This window comes from Typha angustifolia, chromosome 3 (assembly GCF_048772165.1).
Source record: "Typha angustifolia cultivar Huaian chromosome 3, ASM4877216v1, whole genome shotgun sequence".
In the NCBI taxonomy this organism is placed as follows: domain Eukaryota; kingdom Viridiplantae; phylum Streptophyta; class Magnoliopsida; order Poales; family Typhaceae; genus Typha; species Typha angustifolia.
This window is the reverse complement of record NC_133241.1, coordinates 1,599,579-1,625,595: the sequence shown is the minus strand read 5'-3', so window position 1 is coordinate 1,625,595 and position 26,017 is coordinate 1,599,579. Positions and strand designations below refer to the sequence as shown.

Here is a 26,017-nt window from a genome sequence, read left to right as displayed (position 1 = left end):
TCCTATTTATTTAAATATCTTTCCTATTAGTCCAAAGAATTAAGACTATCATTAGGCCCAACCTACCTAAGTCTAGCCAAAAATCGCCCAATTTTAATTGAACTAAGCTTGGGTTGGGCTAGATTTAAACCTAACTTGACCCAAGCTTGAGATGGCAATGAGTAGCATAGGCTAGGCCTTTGCTCGCTCAGCTCGGCTTACAAGCTTGACCGCTACACCCTCTCGTAAACCAATCTGTTATGTACGTCTATTCCCATGATTTTTTAATCTCTCATTAGATATTTTATAAACTGGATATCAGTATATAAGTATATTCCTATGAAAAATAACTAAAATATTTTCGTGGATACCCATTATACTTAGCCCGATAAGATGTAATATTTTTTAAATTCAACCAATTATATCCGGCCTAGGTCTAATATCTCATGGGCTAGTGAACAACAACAGACTATAGTATTTTAACCCAACTCGAATTTGACCGCATTCGGGTGGTTTGTGAGTTAGGTCATGAACAAATATTTAAGTCTGATCAGCTTGAAAAGCTCAACTCGAACCCTACTTGGCCCTCCCGATAATCACCTCTAAATAACTTCTAATAAAACTCTCCTCTCGAGTGGGACTCACCCTCAGGCTAAATAATTGAATACCTTCTTATAGCAACATAATATGTTCTAATAATTAAAAAATATCTTATATAAAAGTAAAACACTTACTATTTAGGTAGATTAGGTATCTTTATGTGACATGTGGTTTCAATTCGAGTTAATCTTTATAAGTCGGTCCAAACACTCGTTGAATGTGCAATAATGTATCAATCAAGCACATCTAATGACTTTGATCGCACACAAAAGGGAAATGGAGAGGCCAGTATGATATAAGTAAGATCAATCAACTTTTTAATATATTAGCAAATATCAAATGATGCACCCAAATTGACCCCCACAAGCGCGCACCAAATTTCAACCCTCTATATATAATACATTATTATATAATTTGAAAGTATGTTGGAAAACTTTAAAATATATCAAAAATTTATAAAAATCAAGGAAGATAAAATGATAGTATGATCCATTTTGTTAATTCATTTAATCTGCAAAAATTATGAGAAAAACAAAAGATTCTAAAGGGAAATAATACAATATATGAAAAATTATGGAACATAAAAATATAATTATAGAATGAAAAACATAATGCATAGACAAAAACTAATATGTAATTGTTATACAATTAAAGAAGAGAAACATCTTAATACCTGAAGTTACAATAGAAATAAAGAAATAAAGCTAAAAGAGAAAAATAACATAATCATAAAATAATTATGAAACTAAAACAAAAAAAAAACAAGGTGATATATGAAATAACTAAATAGAATTAAAAGAGATTTAAATAGCAAAAATAAGTAAAATAATTATGGAACATAGAAACATAATTATGGAAGTAAATAGAAAAGAATTAACATAATAAATAAAATATCTGCGAAACATCATAAGTAGGTCGTGTTTCACAATTTTCTGATCTATTTCAAATAATTTCCAATGTATTACTAAATTATATAACTGTTAACATAACTTAGAGATTCAATTTGCCCCCAAAAAGAACTCTATTCTGCACAATTTATTTGTATACCAAAGTCTCAAGCCAAGCTTGAATATTGATGGTTTCGCTCAAGCTAAGCTTGAATCTCTACTCCTCTTTCCTTCCTGAGGAGTATTCTCAATGATTTGTTTTTCTTAATTATTAAAATACTCTTCTTTGCTGTAGCTCAAACCTAATCAAAGTGCTAATATGATTCATAATTTCAAGGTGAAAAACTTAATCTATTAGTAGGACAACAATGTCAAAAAGGTTAACAGTTTTGATACAGAATTGGAGCAAATCTGGAATGTGCTCATCTGAACAACTAACTTGAATCTATATAGTAGAACTAATCAAGTGCACACAAAAATTTCTCACAGGCAAACCATAAATCATCAAAGAGTGAGAGAGAGAGAGAGAGAGAGAGAGAGAGAGAGAGAGAGAGAGAGAAAACCAAGGCCATCAGCATTCTGCTTTCAATTTGAGTTAACCATCAGTTTAATTTGCCACATTCAAGGAATACTGTGATATTCTAACATTGAGCCCCACAAAATTTATCACTCAACGTTACCACTCTCTATGAACCACCCACTATTTCATTCCTTGCATATAAAATTACAATACACAAGCTTGAAGACCTAACCATAGGAAGCTATTAATTTTCCAACAAAATTGTGGGGGAATCGTATATAAATGAGTGTTATATTAGCCAGCCTTGACATCAAGAGAAAGCTAGAAGATAGCAAAGGCAAGCCACTAGCTTGAGAGAAATTAGAAGAGAAGATCCAGATGAGTCTAAATTAGGCACAGTCGATCCGAATCCTGGAGGACTCAGTCCACCAAGACCACCACCGGTGCCACTGAAGCCTGGCGTGTCCGTTGTTGTTGTTGGAGTGTTACCATTGGCTGTGCCAGTTGTCCCTCCTGCAGTGCTGCAGTAAAATGAATACACCAGTATTAGCTTGGTTGAACAATCCAGTTCTAGTAAATGTTGCAGAATAAATGTGCATCCAATCTTGTATACAATGCCAAGCCACTGCAATCTACAATACTCAGCTCAGAAGTCCAGCAGCAATTCAAAAGGAGAATAGAGAAAATCAACTAGTCTCAGAAGAAATTCAATTGTACAACTAGAGAGATATTATATATATTCATGATAAATTAGTAACGATTAGTTATGTAGATTTGGAGCCATTGACTTCAGCACAGATGCCAGATGCAGCAACAATTTTATCCATGTTTGATTCCTATTAAATTGGAATACAATGATAAATTGAGGTAGAAAGTTATAACATAGTAAATTGGAGATCAAATACTGATAGTTAGCGCCTTTAACAACTCCATTTCTACATTTAAGGACTGATAAACAATTTATTAGTGAGAGGTATTTAAGTTCCGTATAATAGTGACCTATTTTTCTCTAACAGGCATAGATTGACATTTGGGATGAAGTCTCAATCCAATGATCTCCCTCATATCCTCATTTCAAACCTTTGTTATTCAAGGTCTACCAACTCTTTATTTGTTACACATTCTGCTCTAGGAATGGCCACCATAACCACAAATAATCAACTTAGAGGTTTTTCCTTTGTCATTGCCAACCACCTTAATTGGAGAAGTAATATAGCAAAAAGAAATGAATCTGATAGACGTGTAACACTAGATTTCATGCTATGTGATGAAGTTTAGGCGAGGAAAATGATGTTATTTCTGAATGGAGAATTGATGACATCTAGCAACATTTTGAAGGCACAAATTACTAAATTGTATCTAACACAGGTTCTAGATAATCATATTGCCACAAGGCAATAAAAGAGTGATGTAAATTAAATCTCTTCTCATCATCAAAGTATTGCATGTATAATGTTGAGCATCAACTGCTTAAGATAGATATAATTGACGACAACAAAGAGGCAACAGGTGCTTAATCAAGCAGAAAGGGAGGATGAAATAATGAAGAGTAGGAAGCAAAATGAAGAGAATGAAAGCAACTTTATCAGAATTGTCTTCTGTTGATCTTTTAGAAAGTCCTTCTACATCCTTCAGTCAGAAAGAATGATATGTATTCATGCCAAAACTCCTTCAATACTTCATCAGAAGGTTGAAAAGATAAGGTTGCCACTAATTATGGAAGGCGCAACTAAGTCTTCCTGATATAAAATAATTGTCTCTAATACTAAAGGGAAAAGAGTTGCATGCTTCATGCAACCAGAATTTTCAGGCATTCAAGTATTTTTCCGTCAAACCAACGAGCATGCATCCTATCAAGTCTAAGTACCACCATCAACATTTCCACAGTTCAGACGAATAGAAAGAAGCACCTCGAGTTAATTATTGGCATCATCTTATAACTTGGCCATCATTATATTCTTTTTCATTAATTTGACACAGATAATCACTACCATTCCACCACTCTATCTGCTAATGTCAGATAATAATTTGCTTCAGAAACGTTTTTGAAGTAATAAATTATAGATGTTTCTATCGACTTGATTCCCTACAAGCACTTAAAAGCTCCTTGACCAAGACAAAATCTTTAACGGCAGAAAATCACCTCCACTCTCATCTGTTCATGTGCTTGACACATACGTACTTATGTTTTTGCAGTAGCAGCTATAGACACTTTAATAGCAAAAATTAAAACAACAAATACGTAGTATCTTATAATAAGTTATCACTAATAAAACAAATCCTGGGTCTACATGAATGTACCGCTAATTCTTCTATGATTTCTACCAGATATTTGTTCACTACGTTAACCCTATAATTTATTATGAAATTTCTGGACAACCCAATGTCTATTAGAGGTTGCCGAAAAGACCGGAACTACCATATAGAAAACGAAATGAAAATGCACCATGCGAATTAGATACTCAGAATGACCACTGGAATCTGAACTTGTTCACATATATATAAGCCCTTTTTCCTGCAAAAGGCAAGGGATTGCAGATAGAACCTCTGATTATCTGGGTTTTTGGCATTATTGTACCTCTTTTCACCTCCAATTCCAAACTAGCCCTCTCATTTTTCATTCAAAGACAGCCTAATACCTTCATAATTGTTGAATGAGATTGACAACTATATCAAAATTATTGAAGGATTTCAGTTAAGTTCTCTTTAAGAAAGAAAGGCTTCATGCCTTCATCCTTCAAAACAATTCTTCAAGGGAGGCACAGAGAAAAGCCTCTAGGTTAGTGATGTTCATGAATAGGAGAAAGGATTCAAGAGAGCCCCACAGATTACTTATTCATCATAGTAAGATGGAGATCAAAGAGAGAAAGAGTTGCTATAACTTCATAATCACCACAATTTCCCACTAGTAAATAAATGAACAGAACAGCAGTGAAATCATTACCTTTTGGATGATGGGTACGTACAGGATCCATAACCTGCAACACATCAACATACACAAAAAATAAGTCCTAAAAAGGAATAGGCTTAGATAGGTTAAAATTTATTTAATTAGAGTTAATCCCCATTCTCTCTAAAAAAACGAACATCTAAGATAAAAATTGGAATCTATGTATATAATTTAAAGATGTAAGATTATCGTACTAATTCACTGCACTAATAGTGCTTCCCTGAAAAGTCCCTCTACCACAGTGTGCAGTCCACACAGCGAAACCCAGTTTCTCCTCAGAACGTACAAAGCTTTCCAGCTGGGACGCACGTCTCCAATCCGGCCATCTCCCTCAATATTCGCGCCACGTCAGAATAGTTCTCTTTGCATTTTCACACCCAAAAAAAATAGTTTTACTCCAATCGCCACATCTTTTTCTAATGTGCAAAACACCACCACTCTTAATGGTTTTACTTTTGCAATTTAATTACACTTTTTTTGTTTGTTATTATTAATAATAAGCATATGTACTCGGAATATAAACACTCAGTTTTGCTAATTCAAAAAACTCTAATTAAATTGCAAAAGCGCCCTTGAGTAGTCTTCCGCAAATATCAAGTCAGTCTGAGGTGGACTTTGCAAAATATCTAAAAACGCAGGTGGTGATTCGCAAAAAAACCCAAAGAAAAGAAAATTGTGGAGAGAGAAGGAGAAGAAGAAGAAGAAGACTAGTAGTGGTACTACTCACTGGGATCGGTGAGGGAGACGGCTGCGGTGCCGGCGAAGTCGCATGCGCCGGGAGCGGCGTTCGAACGCTGGTAGTAACTATTGAAGGCGTAGGAGGCGTGGGCGGCGAGGGTGTTGGGGAGGTAGCAGAGCCCGCTCGCCGTGATGGGTGCGCAGTCCGCGCCCCCTGCGCCGCACGCGTAGTCTATCGCCGCCTGCAGCGCCGACACGTTCGCGCCGCTCTGCGCGATGCACCACATCGCGCCGTCCCCTCTCGTCGCCCACGAGAAGAAGAGGAGGAGGAGGATGAGGAGCGGAAGCGGAAGCGAAGGAGGGATCGGTGAGCGCACCGACGGCGCCCCCATTGGTCTAGGGCCTGATCAAAGGGGAGAGGAGGGTGAAGAGAATACAGGAAAGTGGTTCTCTTTGGGTTCCTCCTACGCTCTCTTTTCTGCTTTTCTTTTGCCGCTCGCTTTGGTTTGCTGAACTCTGGACGGTCCTCGGTTAATGGGGAAGGGGATCGTATGCAGCCGAAGGTTCAGGAGCTTTGCTGCATTCGGGCTTACTTGGCAGATTTGAATTGGCTGGAAAAGTAGTTAACCAGAGCTTAACGGTAAGACCGCCATGTAATCCCAAATGTAGGAAATTGCTACAATCATGACTGGAATCAAATTGATTCCTATAATCATGACGGGAATCGACGTCGCAAGTTGATGTAGTATTGTAGTGTAACGTTATTCGGTCGGTGCTTTGGGTTGATTGCGGTATAAGATAGACAAAGATGTTAACTATTCGGTTGAATAACACTAACCAATAGTTTATTAGTTGATAGGTACCAGGTCATAAGTTCGACTAATTCCAAATAATATTATAATAAAATTATTTAGTAGTTTAATTTGATTTAATTAATGACTCAGCAATACGATTAAATTAAAGAAATAACTTCATAAAGCAATTATTCGGCGACTTATATAACTTAAAATCTAGATTAGATAGTTAAAAACTAAATAAGATCTAAATGCTTCTGTATCTCAAAAGGATTGACCTTTTGTTTAATCCATATCTACTCATCTTCATAAATGATTGAAAAAAAAGAATAGAATGAATAGATTATTCACTTGAATAAACCTTTATTAGTCCAACCAGGATGGATATAACATCCATTAGCGAGAGCCAAAACACAGCAATCATCAATAATCTGTAAATAGTATGCTAATCCAACAACAGTAGTGCGAAGGGGAATTTATTAACATTACATTCAGACCGCTACAAATGCGTTAGAGAAGATTACAGATATGGTATTGAGTTAACGAGATAAAGAGTCTTGTTTTAAACAAGTCCACCATTAAATGGCAACGGAATAATAACATTTATTAGCAAATTTTCTGGCTCGCCGGCTTATTTCCAACTTCTGGAAACAAGCCTAAAATGTACAGCAAAATGGAACAAAAGGATTAAAAAAGTAGAACCCTTTCTCAGTATTGGCACATCCAGGATTACCTAGAGGAGTGCATAGCATCTGAAATATAAACCTGAGTCTCGGTGCCTAAAAATAAAGTTTCCAAGCTCTGCTGAAGCCTTACATTACCATCCCACCATCTATGGTGAACACCTGCAATTTTGTCATCATGGTATATTAGAACTTTCTCTAGGATCACTGGGATCACCCAAAGAGACAAAATTTATAGACAAAAACGAAGAGATGCAAAGTTAGGATATGATAATAAATAACCAAACCCACTAAGTGGTAGACCAGGTATTTCCAGATCTATCATCAGTTGTAATTAATACTGCTGATAAATTGATCAGTAATACCTGTCCAGTTATGTAACTTGCAGCAGGATTAAGGGCCAAGAATTCCACTAGGCCAGCAACTTCTTCTGGCTGGCCATATCTCCCTGAAGAGCATGTATTAAATTATTAAATAGATTTTATACTAGTATCAACTTTCAGTCGTCATCAAACCTCAAAAGGTGGTGGCGAAGAGCCAACTAATTTTCTTGTATCAGGTAGTAAGAGAACAAATAAAAAATTAGCATGAATAATATTGTTAGAAAGTAGAACCCTATTCGGTTTTTTTAAAGATTATGATGAACAGATTTAAAGTGTCGGCTTTTATATAACCGCTTCAATTGATACGATTAATACAAAATAAATATTAATCAAACTAATATTTTAAGAACTAATCAATTCAATAGCACTAATAAATGTTTAATCTGGCAATATAAGATTAAAAGAAATTGAGAATCTGACGTGTGAGGCATGGTAGTCACTTGCCTAATGGCAACAAGTTCCCTCTTGTATAGAATTTCTCCTCATGGTACCTCAAAGATCCAACCTAGGTCCCATTCCTTTTTTGATTTGACAACGGCACAGCACAATAGATCGGCTTGTTATTTATTAAATGCTCCTCCAATCAAAACTATAGATGAAAAGAGAGTATAGATAATTTTGAGAGATATAGTAGAATGTTTTTGTTATCAATGTAGATGACAAGATCTCAAGTTGAAATATATATCTATTCTTCAATTATCGTAGAAACTAGAAAGCTTTAAAAAATGAATCATGAACTAACCTCGCAATCTAACCATTCATAACAAAGTTTCTATTTTTATAGAATTTGTTACCCACGTGACCATGTCAGAGGTTTTTCTCCCATTTTATTTATTTTTATTTTTTATATTTTATTTAATAATAATTTTACCAAATTTTAAATTTCAAATCCAACAATCGCCCACAAATGGGTGAAAAACAACTAAATATAAAAATCTATAATTAGTTTTAATAATCACACTGACTTTTTTACTATGCATCAAAATAGGTATCATTTGGGTTTGAACCTACTCTTAGTTATGATTGTATTGAGCCGAAGATCCATAGTGGACTATGTCTTGAACCAAGTCCTTTATCAACCTTCGATAATCACAGAGTATGAGGAGCATATTTAGTTTTTACTACGGGTTAGCGCTTTCTAGCCATGCGCTTGTCTTGATTCTCATAAGAATTTTAGAAGTTTGCCTATGCCCCCGTAATCATGGCCTCACAATTACTCACTTAGGTGAGTCCTCAAAAGGTGTCCATAGTAGAACACACAGTTTGGAAAAATCTGCATTGGACTCATTAAGAGATATATATATATACAGAACATGTTCGTCCACATAGAACAGCCCATCATAGGAATGGAAAAGAGCGACACATCTTCTAAAACAATGTTCCCCTCCATCAATCAATAATTAAGCCACAGAAACTAATTCATGGATGACTCTAATCACAAGCCAGGGTTCATCGTTGAAACGGTTATATAGGCTTAAGCCCCATTCCCTCGATAACATGACTATTTAGGTCCTCGCATCGGCTAAAGTTGGGGAGCTTCTCCCCTAAGTTAGGGCTTCAAGTGGCATGGATGATACGCGCCTCACTCGGCGAATTGTTGGATTTGAAATTTAAAATTTTAAAAAATCATTATAAAATAAACAAAAATAAATAAAATGGGAGGAAAACCTCTCATGTAGTCATATTGGTAACAAATTCCATAACGATAAGAACTTTGTTACCAACGAGCAAATTGTGAGGTTGGTTTGTGGTTTTTAAATTCTCTACAATGACCAAAGTATATTATATGTGTACATACATACATACAAACATACATACATAATTATATATATATATATATATATATATATATATATATATATATATATATATATATAATTTGAGATCTTTTGTTTTAGAACTACAAGAAAAAGATCTTATTCTATCTTTCAAAATCTTTTCTACTCTTTTCAACTCTAATTTTAACTAGAGGAGCATTTAGTAATAAGCCAAACTGTCGGGCCATGCCATTATTAGATCGAAAGAGAACTTGTACCTGTATCACAACGGAAAACCCTGCACAAGAGCACCTATTGCATTTAGAGGAGTGACTGCCACGCCTCAAGCCAGATTCTCAATTTTTTTTAAATTTAATATTGCTATTTGGTATTGTTAGATTAATATTTATTAGTGCTATTAGATTGATTATTATTTAAAATAGTTTAATTAATATTTATTTTGCATTGATCATATAAATTAAAGTGGCTACACAAATAGCCTACATTTAAAATATATTCATCATAACCTAAAAAAATAAAACGAATAAGGGTTCTTCTATTCTTAACAATGAACTGTCAGAGGCAGACATACAATAGTAGTTTCCAAATGTAATCTGAATAATATTATCTTACTAGAGCTATAGATAATAATTTATGATTTGTTCTGCTAGTGTCCAATAATGTAGGTAGGTATTGAAGCATACCTAATGGAATAGTCTCCAAGATTTTCTTCTCAAGGTCCTCTCCAAGTTTGGCAGTCATATCAGATGCAATGAAGCCCGGAGCAACAGCATTCACCTAGGTAACATGTGAATGGATATTGAAGTCACATTGGAGAACTACAAACCTGAGATGTACATTTCAGATAAAAATTAGAGAAATTCACATTGATGTTTCTGCTTGCATATTCCCTTGCAACCGTTTTTGTGAAACCAATTACTCCAGCCTTGGCAGCACTGTAGTTAGCTTGACCAGCATTGCCAACAAGACCGACTACAGATGCTATGTTGATAATTCTTCCCTGTATAGAAGTTGTCAATGATAGGAATAATAATTATTATATATGTATATATACTATGTAGAAATCTCTCTCATACAGATGACATATCGCATCATTATGTGAGAAACAGTAAGAAGTAACTGTATAAACAGTTTTCTTTCTTCCCTTTCGAGATCATAGACAAGTGGCTTCTGTAGAATCCAAACATCATTCAATATCCCACAGACCAATTAAGAAGAAGCATTTCAAAAGAAGATGATCGATAATGAGGAAGCATGATAATCTCAAAAAAGATACCCTTATTAATCAAATTGAAGCCAAAAGGAAAATTCATTGGACATACCTTTCTCTTTTTCATCATAACTTTTGCTGCAGCCTGTAAAAGAACAACTTATTAGGATGAGCCAATGAACAGTTTGGTATGTAAGTCGTAATGCTAGAAATTATGAAAATTACCTGCGTACAGAGGAAGACACCAGTAAGATTTAGGTCAATTACATCTTGCCACTGTGATTTCTTCATCCTCATTAATAATGTGTCTCGTGTGATTCCTGGTAACAATTCCATGTTGGGTTTTAGAAATAGAACTGTAAACTGTAAAGCTGCAAACACAGAAATCATTTTCCCAATGACCTGCATTATTAACTAGTATGTCAACTCTTCCCCACGCATCAGTTGCCTGAAAGCACGGCACTTCCATGATATCAGCATAGATTCATATTATTATAATAGCTAAGTCTACACAAGAATAATTGGTCTAATTTTAAATTTTTGACTTACTTTTTTCATCATAGATTCCACATCAGCTTCTTTTGAAACATCCCCTCCGAAAGTAATGGCCTGACCACCAGATGCCTCAATCTGCATCAAATAGACATAAAGGGGGACATGATACCGCATGGCATTTCTGATTTTCTTCTATCTTTCCTTATGGAAAATGCAAGATATATGTACTTATAAAGAAGGACATGCGTGTAAATAAGGAAATGCCTATCCCAGAAAATTTCGGTGGCATGAATTGAAAATAAAAAACGGTAGTCAACTCTATTATTTGGTCCAATTGCTTTCAATATAATCATTCTGAATGATAATGCAATGAACATCAGCAAAAACACTTGGGGGCAGATGAGATACTTCCATAAGTTAGTAAAATCAAGTAATTAACTTACTTCATTGGAGACCTCTTCAGCATCGCTTGCTGACCTCGCATAATTTACAAGGACCTGAAAGCCAGTTGAGAAGCAATCAACTACCATTTTTGCATAAAGGTGTATAGGAAGTACTATTTTGACAATCATGTCGAAACATAGATAGAATGACACATGGAAGAGCCAGATGTCCAGATGATTCTAATTAGAATCTAAGTATGTAATAAGAAGGCATGTTCACTTCAGGAATAAAATGAGGATCTAAACTGTTTCCCGTAGAGAAAGCAATACAGGAATTTACTAATAGTATTCTCCAGTATATCTGCCTAATTAAAGTTTAACAGCTGTGTCTGAAATGTTAGGAATAACAGGAACAACTACAAGGATTGACTTGATGTGTATCTTGAAATAAGTGTGAATTTCCTCCATTCTTCCTTCCAATCAGCATTTGTTCATCCACCCTCTCCATATTTGCACTATCCAATAAATATCCTAACAATCTGATAGCTAATCTCCACTAACCTCCTAAATACTCTCACATCAAGTCAGAATTATTTCAAGATACAGTATCACCTTTGACATGATACAACTCCAATATCAATATGATGGTCAATCATATCTTCTGCACTATCTTTGACATAACACTCAATTTTATGCTTTTCCAGGTTTATCTTTCACACTACATTTATTGATCATAAAAAAACAAAAAATTCCTTCTTTTTGGATTCAAACTAAGACTGACCTGACTGATTGCCAATTGGAACACAGAGAAAATAGGCTAATTTTGATGTGCACTTGACTGATTAACTAAAGGATTGGGCAGGGGTCTACATTGACAACTTAATGCAAATCCAATCTAGACCAAAATACTACAAACTAACAAAAAATTATAGATGGTTTATTATCAAACCAATTGAAACTATTCAGATAATAACTCATGGCCTCAAATCATTTCCCAACTTCTTACTCTATCTCATGGTTTCTGGTAAAATGGCCAAACTGGCCATTAAGTCACTGATATTTCATATACAGAAGTATTTAATCTTTACTTTAGCAGCAAAGAGCTGAAAATCTACTAACCTTGCATCCATTTTTGCCGAGAGTCAATGCTATAGCTCTTCCAATCCCTCTAGACGCACCAGTAACAACAACTACAGGAGCTTCTATCTTTTGACCTTCTTCGATGATTGCTTGTTCAACAGCTGCAACCCGAGTTCTTATTCCTGTATATTTAATTTGCGGATATGACTATAAAATATTACACAAGTTCCACAGAAAGAAAAAACAAATGACAATAGAGTAGTTTTAACTTCTCAGACTTAATACACTTTAACTGAAAAATACTATTTTAGTTGCACGCAAATCGAACTATCAAGATAAGATGAGAAAATAGTATGGTACTTATACAAATTGACTTCTATACGGATTTTAAGTAACTTATAGGGATTACATTATCTATGAACGACCAAAATTGAGATATATGCTGCAATGAGAAGATAATAGATAAAAATAGAATTCATAACGTCCAGTTTAAACTTTAGTTTACCAAGTATAAACAGTTTCACTTGATGAGTAAGGAATCAGGTGAGTGAAATTATTCCTAGGAGCTCAACCAAGCTAAATGGATTCACTAGAGGCTTTCTTGCTGTATGTATATAACAATGATTTCATTAGCTAGATGCAAAACCTCAGTACAGGGCTTGTTTCACCATATCCAGGGCTCATACTATCAAATTCAACTTAAATCAGCATACATTAAACGGGAACTTAATGTCAAATTTGTTCTAACGAAAAGCCCAAGAGCCAGCCCCAAAACGCACTTCTATGCACCAAAACAGCATCCAAGGGATCGGCTTTCATAAATGCCAGGTCAGTAGTTCTAAGCATCCAATTTAAATGAAGTCCATTACCTTTTTCCATACAACTGCGACATCCAAGGGAAAATATAAACCCGACAAACTCAAAAACAGGAGAAATGATTACCGGAGAAGGCGGCGACGACGGGCTCCGATCTCAGTTGGGACCGTAGGGATTGAGACCGTGCGGCGCATCCGAGCGGCGCCGGCATGATGACACGTAGCGCGGATCTCCGAGGAACGGCGGCGCCCGGGGCGATCGCCGGAGGAGTGAAGGCGATGGAGGCGGCCATGAGATCTCGAGAACTTGGAGCAATCGAAGGGAGAAGAGAAGGGAAGAGAAGAGAGTATGTAAGGGTATTTATAGGTCGTCTCTCCTTCTTCCTGAGATCTTTGGAAGCTCCGCGAACGTGAGAGAGAGGGGGAGGGGGCGGGGCGGGGCGGAACGAACGAGGGAAGTTTGAGGTGAAGCGAGACAAGACCGTCTCTCAGGTGCCATGCACGTGAGTTTGGGTTTGTTATCCTAGAAAGAAGTAAATTTTTAAATTTTAAATTTTAAAAATTTTAAACTTTTAAATTTATAGTAATGGTAAATATTTATGCTCAACTGGAGCAAGTTGCTAGCTTTCATTCATTTCCTTGCCTTCTATTTAATAAATTTCTAATTACCTAAACAAATATTTATGCAATATATATATATATATATATATATATATATAACAATAGAGGGAAAGCATTACACTGTATAAGTCCGATTTATCCTATATAGGTTGAGATTTTTTTTATTTGTAGCTGAATTCGTATTTATATTAAAATAGTCAATGCATATATATTTCTGTGTTAGAAATATAATATCCGAATCAATATCTGTTTATTATTTAATTTAAAATATTATGAAATATTGGTGTAAAAGATCTTACTATATGTTTATCTCTATAAATTTATAGCATTTATATCGTTTATTCGTGTAGATTTATAGAATGAACACGGTTACAAAGACTATTAATATTCGGATTTGAATAGTGATAGAATTATTCTAATTGTCTAACTTATATATCAAGCGGGCTAACTCTTTTATCTAATCTATAATTAACGCACATCTCATTATTTACTGTAATAATAAATAAACAAAACTTTGCTTCAACATCAAGCATATATATTTCATGTTAAATACCTATAATAGATTCGTTCCTATGGATGAAATTGCAATATTTGAGCATAGACTATTTAAATATTTTTGTTAAAGATTTGCTCGAATCAAAAACAACCATTCGAACACGATTGGATGCATTCAAACGATCTTGCTGTAGATTAGTATTTTAAGTTCTGTGTGCCGGGGCATTCGAATAGGCCCTAGAGTATTCGAACGTAAAAGTTCGAGAAAATTGCATATTATAGGCGTCCGAATGGTACAAGTATTCGAACGTCTTCCTGTATTCCAGGATTGCACTCACAAGCATTTGAACTGAGTCCATCGATGTTCGAACGCCCCACCAATGTTTCTTCAGCCTCAAGTCGGCCCTATAAATAAATAAGTTGGATTTTATGGTATGAGATGTGTGGGTTGCATTTTGTAAAAGAGAAAAATATGAGAGAGGGTTTTGCAAGATGAGAGAGTTCTATGAGAGAGTATTCATCTATTGTATTTGGGAGAGATTAAAGAGGGTAAACACTTTGTATTTGTACCTCTATTTGCTTTAGATTAATAGATTGAAACTTTGCACCGCTGGTGAATATATATATATATATATATATATATATATATATATATCACTGAATCACATAAATCTTATCTCTTTTTTTTTTTCTTCTTTATGGTCTGTATTTTGGAGTTCTTATTTGTGATTAATTTGGGTATTAAAAAATCTCTACATCTAGCATTTTGATTATGGATTTCCTATTTGGTATTGGTATTAGCTTTCTAATATTTGGTTTACCATAATATATGGATATTTCTATTGGATTTGTTTATGCATGTTTGAAATCGCTTTCGCTTTCACTCATTTGGCATTAAGCACAATAGTTTTGTACCATATATGTCTGTCCTATATAAAATGAATTTTTTTATCAAATTGGGCATGCATAAAATGTTCTTCATAAGAAATGGTGCATCTGTAAAAATTTATTACCAAAGAGAATCTATTTAATCTAGCGCAGCTGCCACATCATAAGTTAATAGTAAAACTATTGAGCAGGTCAACAACACAAGACACCCTTATGCTCTCTTCTCTAGCATAACTGGACATTGGCTTTGCATCTCCTAAAACCCTACCTTTAAAGCCTTTCCTTTTTTCTTTTTGAATGATGTGGGCTAAGAACAGATCCCAAGGGCCAAGGATCAGCCCCCACCCAAGAAGTCCTTGGATTTAGAATCATCCAATGACAGTAACTCTTACTAAACTGCATCCCTCAAATGAATACTTCACTAGAAGCTAAAAGAAATTACTAACACTCTCTTTAATCCCACATTTACCTGCTCCAACTGCCCACATACTCACCATCTCCAGCTTATTTCTCCACATTTGAGGACCACTGGGCTTTCATCAAATTTAAATATTAGAAGGCTCAACCCGAAAGTCTTACCCTAAGTGTTCCTAGATTCAAATTCGAATGACACCGATTCAACTGAAACACTATTAAATTCTTATTTTTCTTTTTAAAAAAATATAGAAGCCTTATTTTATCGCGATAAAGATTACGAAGTCAAATCTCAACGTTAGTATTAGTATAGGAGTTAATGAAAATTCTATGTGAGCACCGTGAATTTTTACATTTGGGTCGTATTTTTTAAGAAAATTGACTCAGTTATTCTATATGTATTAGGGAGGGTTAATTTTTTTATATAAAAATTACTACTATTAAAAGATAATAAAAAGGTGGTATTTTATAAATTATACCTTATATTTTATTTATATCATGATTCACACTCCGTCTTTAATAATTTTGTAACTCGATCCCTTATTTTTCTTTATAATTCTTGTCTAATACTCTAATGTCATTTTGACTAACTAATATCGACTAAATTATTAAAATATCATCACCACTATTTTTCCTCCTCTCTGTCCTTCCTCTAAAGAAGATACGAGTAATTTAGATATTTATAAATTATTTCATATATTATAACGGAGTATTTCTTTACTGATACCATTTAAATTAACGGAGAGTGTTAAATAAGAATTATAAAAAAAAAAGTAAAATTTAGATTAAAAAAACTTTAAAGATAAAATATAAATTATAAAATAGATAAAATATAAAGTGTAATTTATAAAACTCTTCTGACAAAAATTGAACTAGGAATCAGGAACGGACAAAGAAATTATCCAAAGATATTGAGTCTTTTCGATAGATCCATCTTGAGTGGCATAATTGTTAATATTTCCTTTGCAGAAAAGACAACCAACCGTCTACTCTGATACTCTCTAATGGCATCAGACTTAGTACTGAGAGCACATGGCTTGTAGCCATGTAGGTGATCAGTCTGTTAGAATATAATTTTCTTTAGCCCACATTAGATTAACATCTACCTCCTAATTAAACTTCTTTAGTACTTACCAATGTTTAATTGGAGTTATACAACTCTTCTTTTCTTTTCTTTTTTCAATTTCTTCTCAAGGAGAAAGCACAGGACACCTCATATGATTTGAAAGATTAATTGAAAAACTAGACTTATTGGATTAATTTTCATTAAGATAACCCATTATCCTGTTTCTACCTGAATGTAAAAGTATGGAACAAAAGCAAATGTAAAGTGGGAGCAGGTAGAGACCTTTTGAACCTTTGACTTATTCTTTTAAAAGTTAGTGAGATAAGTAGGGGAATCAAATATGGCCTCAAAGATGGAGTAAAAGAGAGGGAGAGATAGAGAGTCATCACATGGAGGTGGCTCAGTTTGTCTACAAGGAAAACAAACTTAAAAGAGATGGTCAAAGGAAGATCTCAGTATAAGCAGTAAAAGAACATCAAAGCAAGGCTGTCATGTCTTCTTACTTCCAGATCCAGTGATTAATAAATCTCCAACGACAAGTTAATATGAATCCTTTTCTTATCATGGTTAAAGTAGTTTGGAGCATTATCCTTCTCCACTCATCCAATTGCAGCAGTCCACAAACCAAGCATCTCCCCTTGCATTCTTTTCCAGCAACTGGAAGTCTTCTATCTCCACTCTCAAATCTCAACTCAAACAATGCCCACTTCCAATACTCTTCTCTCAAGATGCAACAACTTCTCTTCTTCTCACTCCTCACTCTCTCACTATCTTCTCTCTCAAAATCTCAGCAAGACTGTCCAAGTTATATAAGGGCAGGGTATTGGTTGTCTACTTCAAATCACTATTCCCCTGTTTCTAGTATCAACACTTCTCTCTACACTCACCTCTACTACTACTCACTCTCCGTTGATCGCACCACCTCCGCCGTCGCTCTCCCGCCGCCCGATCAAGTCCCCCTTTTGGCAAAATTCTCGAGTACTCTCAAGTCCACCAATCCATCTCTCAAGACCATCTTGTGCATCGCCACCGAAGAGCGACAAACCGGGGCGTCCAATGCCGCCTTCTCCTCCATGGCCGCCGACCGCAACCTTCGCCAAGTGTTTGTAAACTCCACCGTAGAATTAGCCAAGGCCAATGCATTTGATGGCATAGACTTGGCATGGAAGTTTCCGGCTTCCTCCGAAGACATGGCCAATTTCGCGGCCTTGGTTGCAGAATGGAGAGAGAGAATTGATCAAGAAGTAGAGAATTCTTCACCTCCTATGCTTCTAACTGCATCGGTTTACTTCTCAGACCACCTGTTTGATTTATCCAACGAGAACAATGACTACCCAATTGATGCAATCTTGGACAACCTTGACTGGATCAATGTAATCACCTTTGGCTACCACAAGAACAGCAACGTTACTGCAGCCGCCGCTCCTCTTTATGACAAGGCTTCTCATTTCTCTGCAAGCTATGGCATCATCTCCTGGTTGGATGCAGGGATCCCTCCATGTAAGATAGTGATGGGAATTCCACTCTATGGGAGATCTTGGTCTCTAAAGAACAAGGCTAAGAATGGACTAGGTGCACAAGTTGTTGCCTTTGGTCCAAAGCAAAAGAAGAGCAATGAGACTGGTGTCATGGCATATTCAGAGATTGCAGCCCTTTTGACAGAATCAAATGCCGTTTTCGAGTACGATAACCGGACGGTGTCGGCGTTCTTCTACTCCGGCAGCCTCTGGGTCAGCTTCGATAGCCTAGAAGTAGTCGAAGAGAAGATCGAATTCGCGCGAAGTTATAAATTGCTTGGCTACTTCCTCTGGCCTATTAGTTTTGATGACTCGAACTACACAGTATCTAAGCAAGGTGAGCATTTGCTGCATTCTTCTCAGAGATGTTAAATTGTTGTCACTAACTTTGACTCCATTGTAGCATTGGAGGTTTGGATCAAACACAATGATTCTTCGCAATTAAGTGATGGAGATGACTTGGAACAAGCACCAGCTCCATCTCAATTGCCACCACAACACCATGGCCTGACTCCATCCTCAGAATCGTCAGGATCCGATGGAAGATATCGTCCCGGCGGTCGCCGACCGTTCTATCTTCTTCTTTTCCTTCTCTTCTACCAATCAACATCCTAAGTGGTGCAGAAGTGAATTCATGTGTGCAAGATTTTTTTGAATCATATAGAGATTCTGATCCAAGGTATGTAGTGCTCTGTACCCCAAAGCTAGCTTGATTTGGCTTTGAATAGATAGCACATTCTTGTTGATTTATATCCATTGAACTGTTGATCAAATTGGTGATCACTATTCGTCATGCAAATACAACCTGAGTTCATATTTGCGCAAGTTATGTTATTTGATTCAGTATTTCCAAACAGTGGTAATAAGAGAAGAGAATTGAAAAGGAGTGACTGCCATTGCTTGCTACCTTATTAGTTCTTGAAGATTAATATGAATTCTAGGAAGACAAATAATGGGAGTTTTACAAGAGAAAAAAAGAAGAATATTCTGTGATCAGACTCATTTTGGGCTCTTCTTGAAGAGTCTATGACCATGAATCATTGGCCAATCTTGGTTTGAGAACAAGATTGCAATCTGGATAGAATGGATATAGGAGTGGTGTGATATATATATAAAACTAGTATATGCTTTGTCTTGTAATGCAAATGGAGAAGCAATACATCCACAAGCTACAAGACTGCAACAAAGAGGTTGAGTGTCACTAGGACAACTTCCATGTTCATGAGAAAGGCTCCAATAGAAAAAGGAATAAAGTTTAGATTTGTTGTGTTTCATCCAAGATGGTTATGGGATTTTCCTTTTAGAATAAATCTAGGTTCTTATGAAAATATGTAATTATGTCTAGAAATTTTATATTAACATATGCACAAGTGTTATGAATATTTTAAAAAAATTGAAGAGAAAAATAAAAAATAAGTTTTCAGGAAGTGTTTCTAATTACCGGAGAGTAGTTTGAATAAACAAATTTGTAAACCCGATTTCGTAGACCCCTTGAGTATTGAAGTGGAGAGCAAAATTCTAATAATTTCTTGGCTCGGTTCTTGGCTCAATCTTAATGATTTCAAAAATACCCATTCGATTTTCATATAGCTTCTCTAAATTTTGTTTTTACGATACATAGAATCAAAGACCCTTTGAGTATATATGACATGTTACCGTTATGGTTTGGAGGAAAGAAGAGTGAAAAAAATTAGTTTACTTAAATCTTACCTTATTAGGGGTTATTTTGGCCTTTTTCAACCATTTTGTCTACGGGATCAAAGGGGTGAAATATTTTTGATGGTTCACAGGACATATGTATCATAAAAGAATGTTAGGAAAGGTATGTAGAAAAATATGAAAGTTAGAATTTAAGCGATTATCTTTTAATTTATATGAAAAATTCTTCAACAGAACAAATAAGAAAATTTGTTGAAAATATATTTCCTTTTACTTTTATTATCGTTCACACCCTACCATATAAATATCTATCATTTTATCTTACATTTTGCTTCTAATATCTAAAAATTCCCCTAACTTACTTTGTTTTTAATAAATTTAAATTATAAAAAGAAATCTCAATTAGATCATAATATATCCATCTTCCAAGTCTTTTTTTTTTTTCTCTTTTTCAATAGTATCATGTCCCTCAAACTACTTACCAGGTGAGATCGATCTAATTCACTGTAGCTCTACCAAAAACACTGAACTGATCAGTCTTTTTTAGTTAGACAATTATCTTCTCAACTACTAAAAGATTAAGGTAAAAAAATTTAAATACATAAGACGCTGAAATATTTAATGTTTAGGATCATACAATATTGTCTATGGATAAAATACTAATCAATTCAATACTTTTATTAGGACTACAGTAAATTAGACCCTACTTAATAATAAATTTAAGGAATAATCTATTTAAATATAATAAATTTAAAACAGAGCTAATTTAGTCAAAAACTCACTTTTGTAAAGACCTCTTGATGAGTGTTAGTCCATATGCCACCAAACCAACAACAAAAACTTAATATAGATATAAATAAACCTCATCATCTCTAAGTAGGTCTCTCCCTTCAAAAAGAATAAAATAATTAGTAGAAAGGACATCTCCTCCTAAGGTGGACCCCCAACCAAAAGATCCCAATACTATTTTTTATATTATTTATGAGCCCCAATGCTAGATTTGGTTTAAATAAATGCCAACTCTTTTTAGATACAGAGGCATTTAAGCCTCACTAAGCTTTTAGCTACCTAGTTTAAGCTTTAAACTATATATGTCGTCGAATAATTGCTCCAAACCAAACGTAGCCGAGACCTATTCCAAACCGTTGCGTTGTCAAGCTCCAAGCTAACTGCACTACCGAGTCATCAACTGACTAAACCACCGATTACCAAATAATTTATCCACAATATTATTTAGGGTTGGAGTTGAACTAATGACCTCTTTGGTCATAGGCAAGCTACCAGATTCATTTCAAGATAAAACTTTTGAACAAATATTTAAAAAAAAACTTAAATATGAAATTATATATATTTACTTCTTAAATATAATATAAAATTTTTAAATTATCTAAAAACTAATAAGACGTTGAATCGAAACGATTTATATAAAATTTTCTCTATAAAACTTAAAACTGATCCAAGAACCAATTTTTTAAATACACATAATCTCGCATTTAACTTTTAAAACCAAATTTAAACTTAGAGTAATCAAAAACTCTTCCTTTTAATCCAACAGTCAAGAACTCTATCAATATCTTTTAGCATAAATAAGACGTCCAATTACCTCTCTTTTACGGCAACTGAGAAATCTTTATATACTCTCATCATGACTCGACCATCATGGTCGGTAAAAGTACGGTATGTAATTAATTAATTAATTATCTATAATACTTTTTAAGTTCTTAAGATAACTAATTATCTAATAAAATATTAGATACACTTTATTAAGTTTTATATGTCCTATATATATATATATTTATTTATTTATATGTATGTATGTATTAAAAATACCTAATAATGATATAAACAACAAAAGAATTTCTTCTTGATTTATTAATAGCTATATTACAAGAACAACACTAGTCCATTTATCATAACCACTGCACAATCTTACAATTTATTTAATAAGAATTAACACTTGAAAGTTGCCGCCATTTATTGAAGAGAAATTTATGGATAACGCCTTATCTTTTAGCGAAATTATAGTTTATACTTTATATTTTTACTGTCTACATATCGAGCAATATAATTTAGTAAATATGTACAGAAAATATCTCATTTAGTGTTAGATCCGTTAGTTAAGCTTAGTCAAATTTTTGGATTAAGTTAATTATACTAAAAGAATTATGAAAATACCCTCAACCAAGTTATACTAGACGTAATTTTTAGTCATTTTAGAAATAAGAGTCTTTTAGTTATTTTAAAAATAAAGTATTTCTATTTAACCGAGTATTCTCACAGCGTTAGTTTGAATCTAAGCCAGAGTATTTTCTACATATATTTACTAAATCATATGGCGCAATTTATAAATAGTGAAAAATATAGAAGGTAAACTATAATTTTATTAAAAAAATAGTATAGTGTTATATGAAAAATTCCCTTGGTTAAATAACTATATGAGTCACTAACCCTACCTCACAAGAATCATACAACCCGATCTCCGCACATATTTATTAAATGATAAGACTCGAGTTATAAATAGTAAAAATATAGCAGGTAAATTATAATTTTCGTTAAAAAGAAGTAAGGTGTTATATGAAAAATTCCCTTGTTAAATAACTATACGAGTCACAAACCCTACCTCACAAGAATCATACACCCCCCATCTCCCCCACAACATAATTGAAGGCTTTAATGCCCCCTGTCCAACTCCCACCCACTTTGCCCTTTCTGGTTGGCCCAACTTGAGCACATCATTTTTAGCTAACACAACCCCCTCAATCAAAAACCTCTCTGTAAATTGTCTCTATCCATAGCAAGAAGAACAAATGCAGTGCCTAAAACCAGCAGCAAGTTCTACAGTTCAAGCATTAGCATTTCATATAAACCATTACACCAATCAAAGAAAGAGGAGAAGAAAACAATCTATCCTTTCTTCACAAATCACAATGTTATACTGCTTATGACTCAACTCAAGCAAACAGCATGGCAATTAAGGAGAGGGAGAGCTAGACATGGCAGCCAATGCAGTTACAAGTCTTTGGAGTAAAGGAGCAGAAGCCAAATGGTCTGTTGGGTATGTTGCAGTTGATGGCATAGCAGCAAGGAGAAGGCAAGCAGAGGCCTCTTGGGCCTCCACAGCAAGTGCAAAGAGAGCATATCTGGAAGCTGCTCAGCCGCCGCCGGCGAGGCTCGTCGATGAGGACTGATCTCAGCCCCGATGCCCCCATCGCCGGCTTCATTGGAAACTCTTGTTCCTCCTGTCACAATGCAAAATGGAAAGAAAAAAAAGTATGTCAAAAGATGCTTCAATTGGTAAAGACTATTGAAGTGAGAAGAGATAGTAAAGAGATAGAGAGAGAGAGAGAGAGACCCACATGAGCTACAGTTCGTCTAATGGCAATGAAGGCAACAAAGAAGATGAGGAGAAGGAAGAGAGTTGTAGTAGAACCAGAAGAAGCCATCAGTTCTTCTGTAAAGAAGCTATGCTATGCTATGCTATGGTTTGCTTTGCTTTGCTTTGCTTTGAAGAGGAGGGGAATGTTATCTTATTTGAGGAGATAGGGGCGACTGAGGTTTTAATGAGTAATTAAGAGTGAGTCTATAGGGGAGGTTACAAACGTCTAGTAAAGGAGATGTGAATGGGATTAAGAAGGGAGGAGGAGTTAAGGAGGAGAGGAGGGGTGTTGAGGGTTCTGGGAAGGAGACAAAGGTTTTTGAGAAGGAAAGGGCTTTGAGGCATCTTCCTTGCAATTATGAGCCCCTTCTTTCACTTCCCAACTGTCACTAGGAGACTGGAATTAAAACCCCCCACCTTCTCTCTCTCTCTCTCTCTCTCTCTCTCTCTATAGTTTTTGGCTATTTGTAGAACAAAAATAAACTATAGTAATGGCAATGGCTTCATCCAGCTCACTGGACTATTTTATATCATCAGCTACTGCAAATATTTGTTATCCACTGTTCCCCTTCCCTTTTTTTTATTTCTTTATCGTATTTACCGTAAAGTGAATAAGTCTGCGGATTAGCTCACAAACTCAAGTAAAAATACGAGCTTTAGATATTAGCGGCACTCTTTGTAACCGTAGCGGTTAATCAATATAAATAATTTTTACATAGAAAAAATAAATCTGATTTTTAAAACTGAGCATAAGTTATATATAAGGTGGACATGAGAGTCTAATTTTATTATTGTGTAAATGCAGCTAGGTCTAACCTAATTCCGAAGAACTTTATGTTAGTTTAAGTGGTATAATATAACCATACCTCTTTGGTTAACTTTGTGATATTGCCTTAGTTAATTTTGATTGGAACCTAACTAATGGAAATCTACCTTAAAATATATGATGATCTCTATAGGAGTAGGCCATGGAAGAGAGGAAAATAAGGATAATTTAGATATAAGAAAAATAAAAATTCTTTCTCAATGACTTACAAACATTTACATTGAAGAAGATTTTGGTGTCAGAAGTTAATTGAGTATTTTACAAGGATAGACAAAAAAATCCAAAACTTAATATATCAATAACAATGGATGAGAATAAATAAGAATTTGGTGCACAAATACAATTGGATATCAGGTTAAAATCCATCCACCTGAGGACTCTAGGCTCGTTGTTGGCTATTTGGTGCACAAATACAAGCAATTTTATACCCTTCAAATGCAGCTGCTTGCAATATTCATCAACTCGTACAAGGTTGTGAAAGGTAATAGATACTTATCAAGCTTATGCTTAACCTAAAAGAATAGAGAAGAAGCTAGAAAGCTGGCAGCTCTAAATTTCTCAAAGCATAATTTGGATGATAAATGCTCATCCAACTGATTTCATCACGTGGATATTACTTGGTGTGTTGTTCAATAAATATGTATTTATGGACTACATTTTAAACAAAGAAATCATGTTGAGATTCACTGCATCCTCTCGCTGTGATACTACCTGTTGTTCGTAGACGAACATTAATCGTTAAAAATGTTCTCGCACTGTGTGTAATCTAATCTCACTAAAGCAAGGCAAAAGAAGATTTGTATGAAAAATCCTCTCGATAGGGAAAAGATTATAGGACAACATTAAATTCGCTATGCAAGATATAGAATACATAGACTCTAAGACATCTTAGATAGAACAACCCTCATCTAAATTTCTTTTAAAATTTATCGAATAAACTAATTTAAGAAATACATTGACATATGTAACTGATTAGTACAAAAACTCATATAAGACAGACCACAGATGACACTTCCTTTGAAGTATTTTATTGGTGTCCATGTTTTAACTCCTTATGAGCCTCCTCCTGTAGGGAGCACACTAGAGCTCTTGTGCTCATGTTAAACCATATTTGTGTCCTGCATACTCTAAAATCTTCAAGTAGCTCTTGATATACCATTGCATCTCCTGTGTGCCTCTTTGCATAAATCATGTATGACAGAAACATCTTTTACCTAACAGCTTCTTTTGTACTTTGCATCTTTACAATCATCACATGATCTATGATCTCAACTCTAATTTGTGACTCTCAACTCTTTCTTTTCTGGTCATATTGTAGGTATCAAGAGTTGAGCTCTTTCATGCCTTCAATTGCTCTCTTCATGAATCACAACAAACCCACTCATCCAACTTTATGCACCCTTGTCCTAAACTAAAACTCTTGCTCCACCAAGTATAATCTAGCTCGAACATTAATCCCACATACCCAAGCTCAACTGCATTACCGCAACTTCTCTAGAAAAACCTACATGTCTATTATAGCCACCAAATTGGTTGCACTATACCGCTTCAAAAAGTACTCTAAGATTTCAAACCATCATTTCTTGAATTCACCTCACCCTCATTCTAAGACTTTGTGCTATGCACAACCTAACACCAACCATTGAAAGCATTCTAGAACTCCATGTTTGATCCAATCTCCCCACATAGAAAAGGATATAAAATAACAGTAATAAAGCAATACATAAAGATTTGCATAGAAAACCTTCACAATAGGGGAAAAAAAATACAAGATAACAACAGATCTGTAGGATACAAAGTACAAGACTCTAAAACATCTCAAATATAACAACCCTTATATGAAAACCCCTAAAACATCTCAGATAGACCAATCCAAGAAACACTCATATGTGTGTAATTAGTTAGTATAAAAACTCATAC

At 34.8% G+C, this 26,017-nt stretch overlaps 3 protein-coding genes across 3 annotated transcripts; 1 reads left to right on the top strand and 2 right to left on the bottom strand.

Moving 5' to 3' along the window:
* Nucleotides 1-2,044: 2,044 nt before the first annotated feature.
* On the bottom strand, nt 2,045-6,301 carry LOC140758353 (PLASMODESMATA CALLOSE-BINDING PROTEIN 2-like). Its single transcript, XM_073094481.1, has 3 exons — nt 5,664-6,301; nt 4,931-4,964; nt 2,045-2,507 (listed from the first exon to the last, which is right to left on the bottom strand). Exons 1-3 carry the CDS (start codon nt 6,004-6,006, stop codon nt 2,297-2,299), a joined length of 588 nt encoding a protein of 195 aa, XP_072950582.1. The 5' UTR covers nt 6,007-6,301; the 3' UTR covers nt 2,045-2,296.
* Nucleotides 6,302-6,854: 553 nt separating this feature from the next.
* Nucleotides 6,855-13,667, bottom strand: LOC140780199 (3-oxoacyl-[acyl-carrier-protein] reductase 4-like). The gene is made up of 11 exons (XM_073125607.1): nt 13,363-13,667; nt 12,460-12,602; nt 11,401-11,454; nt 11,012-11,092; nt 10,865-10,910; nt 10,688-10,782; nt 10,575-10,607; nt 10,118-10,252; nt 9,936-10,029; nt 7,457-7,539; nt 6,855-7,253 (listed from the first exon to the last, which is right to left on the bottom strand). Exons 1-11 carry the CDS (start codon nt 13,526-13,528, stop codon nt 7,221-7,223), a joined length of 963 nt encoding a protein of 320 aa, XP_072981708.1. The 5' UTR covers nt 13,529-13,667; the 3' UTR covers nt 6,855-7,220.
* A 3,606-nt stretch (nt 13,668-17,273) lies between these two features.
* LOC140758204 (nod factor hydrolase protein 1-like) lies at nt 17,274-19,110 on the top strand. The gene is made up of 2 exons (XM_073094292.1): nt 17,274-18,573; nt 18,640-19,110. Exons 1-2 carry the CDS (start codon nt 17,283-17,285, stop codon nt 18,849-18,851), a joined length of 1,503 nt encoding a protein of 500 aa, XP_072950393.1. The 5' UTR covers nt 17,274-17,282; the 3' UTR covers nt 18,852-19,110.
* The last annotated feature ends 6,907 nt before the right edge of the window (nt 19,111-26,017 follow it).

Coding starts and splice junctions, on each gene's coding strand:
- LOC140758353 (XM_073094481.1), bottom strand. CDS start 6,006: ATGGGGGCGCCGTCGGTGCGCTCACCGATCCCTCCTTCGCTTCCGCTT. Junction 4,965..5,663: donor CGTCTCCCTCACCGATCCCA/GTGAGTAGTACC, acceptor GATGTGTTGCAG/GTTATGGATCCTGTACGTAC. Junction 2,508..4,930: donor ACGTACCCATCATCCAAAAG/GTAATGATTTCA, acceptor ATTTTACTGCAG/CACTGCAGGAGGGACAACTG.
- LOC140780199 (XM_073125607.1), bottom strand. CDS start 13,528: ATGGCCGCCTCCATCGCCTTCACTCCTCCGGCGATCGCCCCGGGCGCC. Junction 10,608..10,687: donor GTGTCTTCCTCTGTACGCAG/GTAATTTTCATA, acceptor GTTCTTTTACAG/GCTGCAGCAAAAGTTATGAT. Junction 10,253..10,574: donor TTATGATGAAAAAGAGAAAG/GTATGTCCAATG, acceptor ACTTCTATACAG/GGAAGAATTATCAACATAGC.
- LOC140758204 (XM_073094292.1), top strand. CDS start 17,283: ATGGTTAAAGTAGTTTGGAGCATTATCCTTCTCCACTCATCCAATTGC. Junction 18,574..18,639: donor CTACACAGTATCTAAGCAAG/GTGAGCATTTGC, acceptor ACTCCATTGTAG/CATTGGAGGTTTGGATCAAA.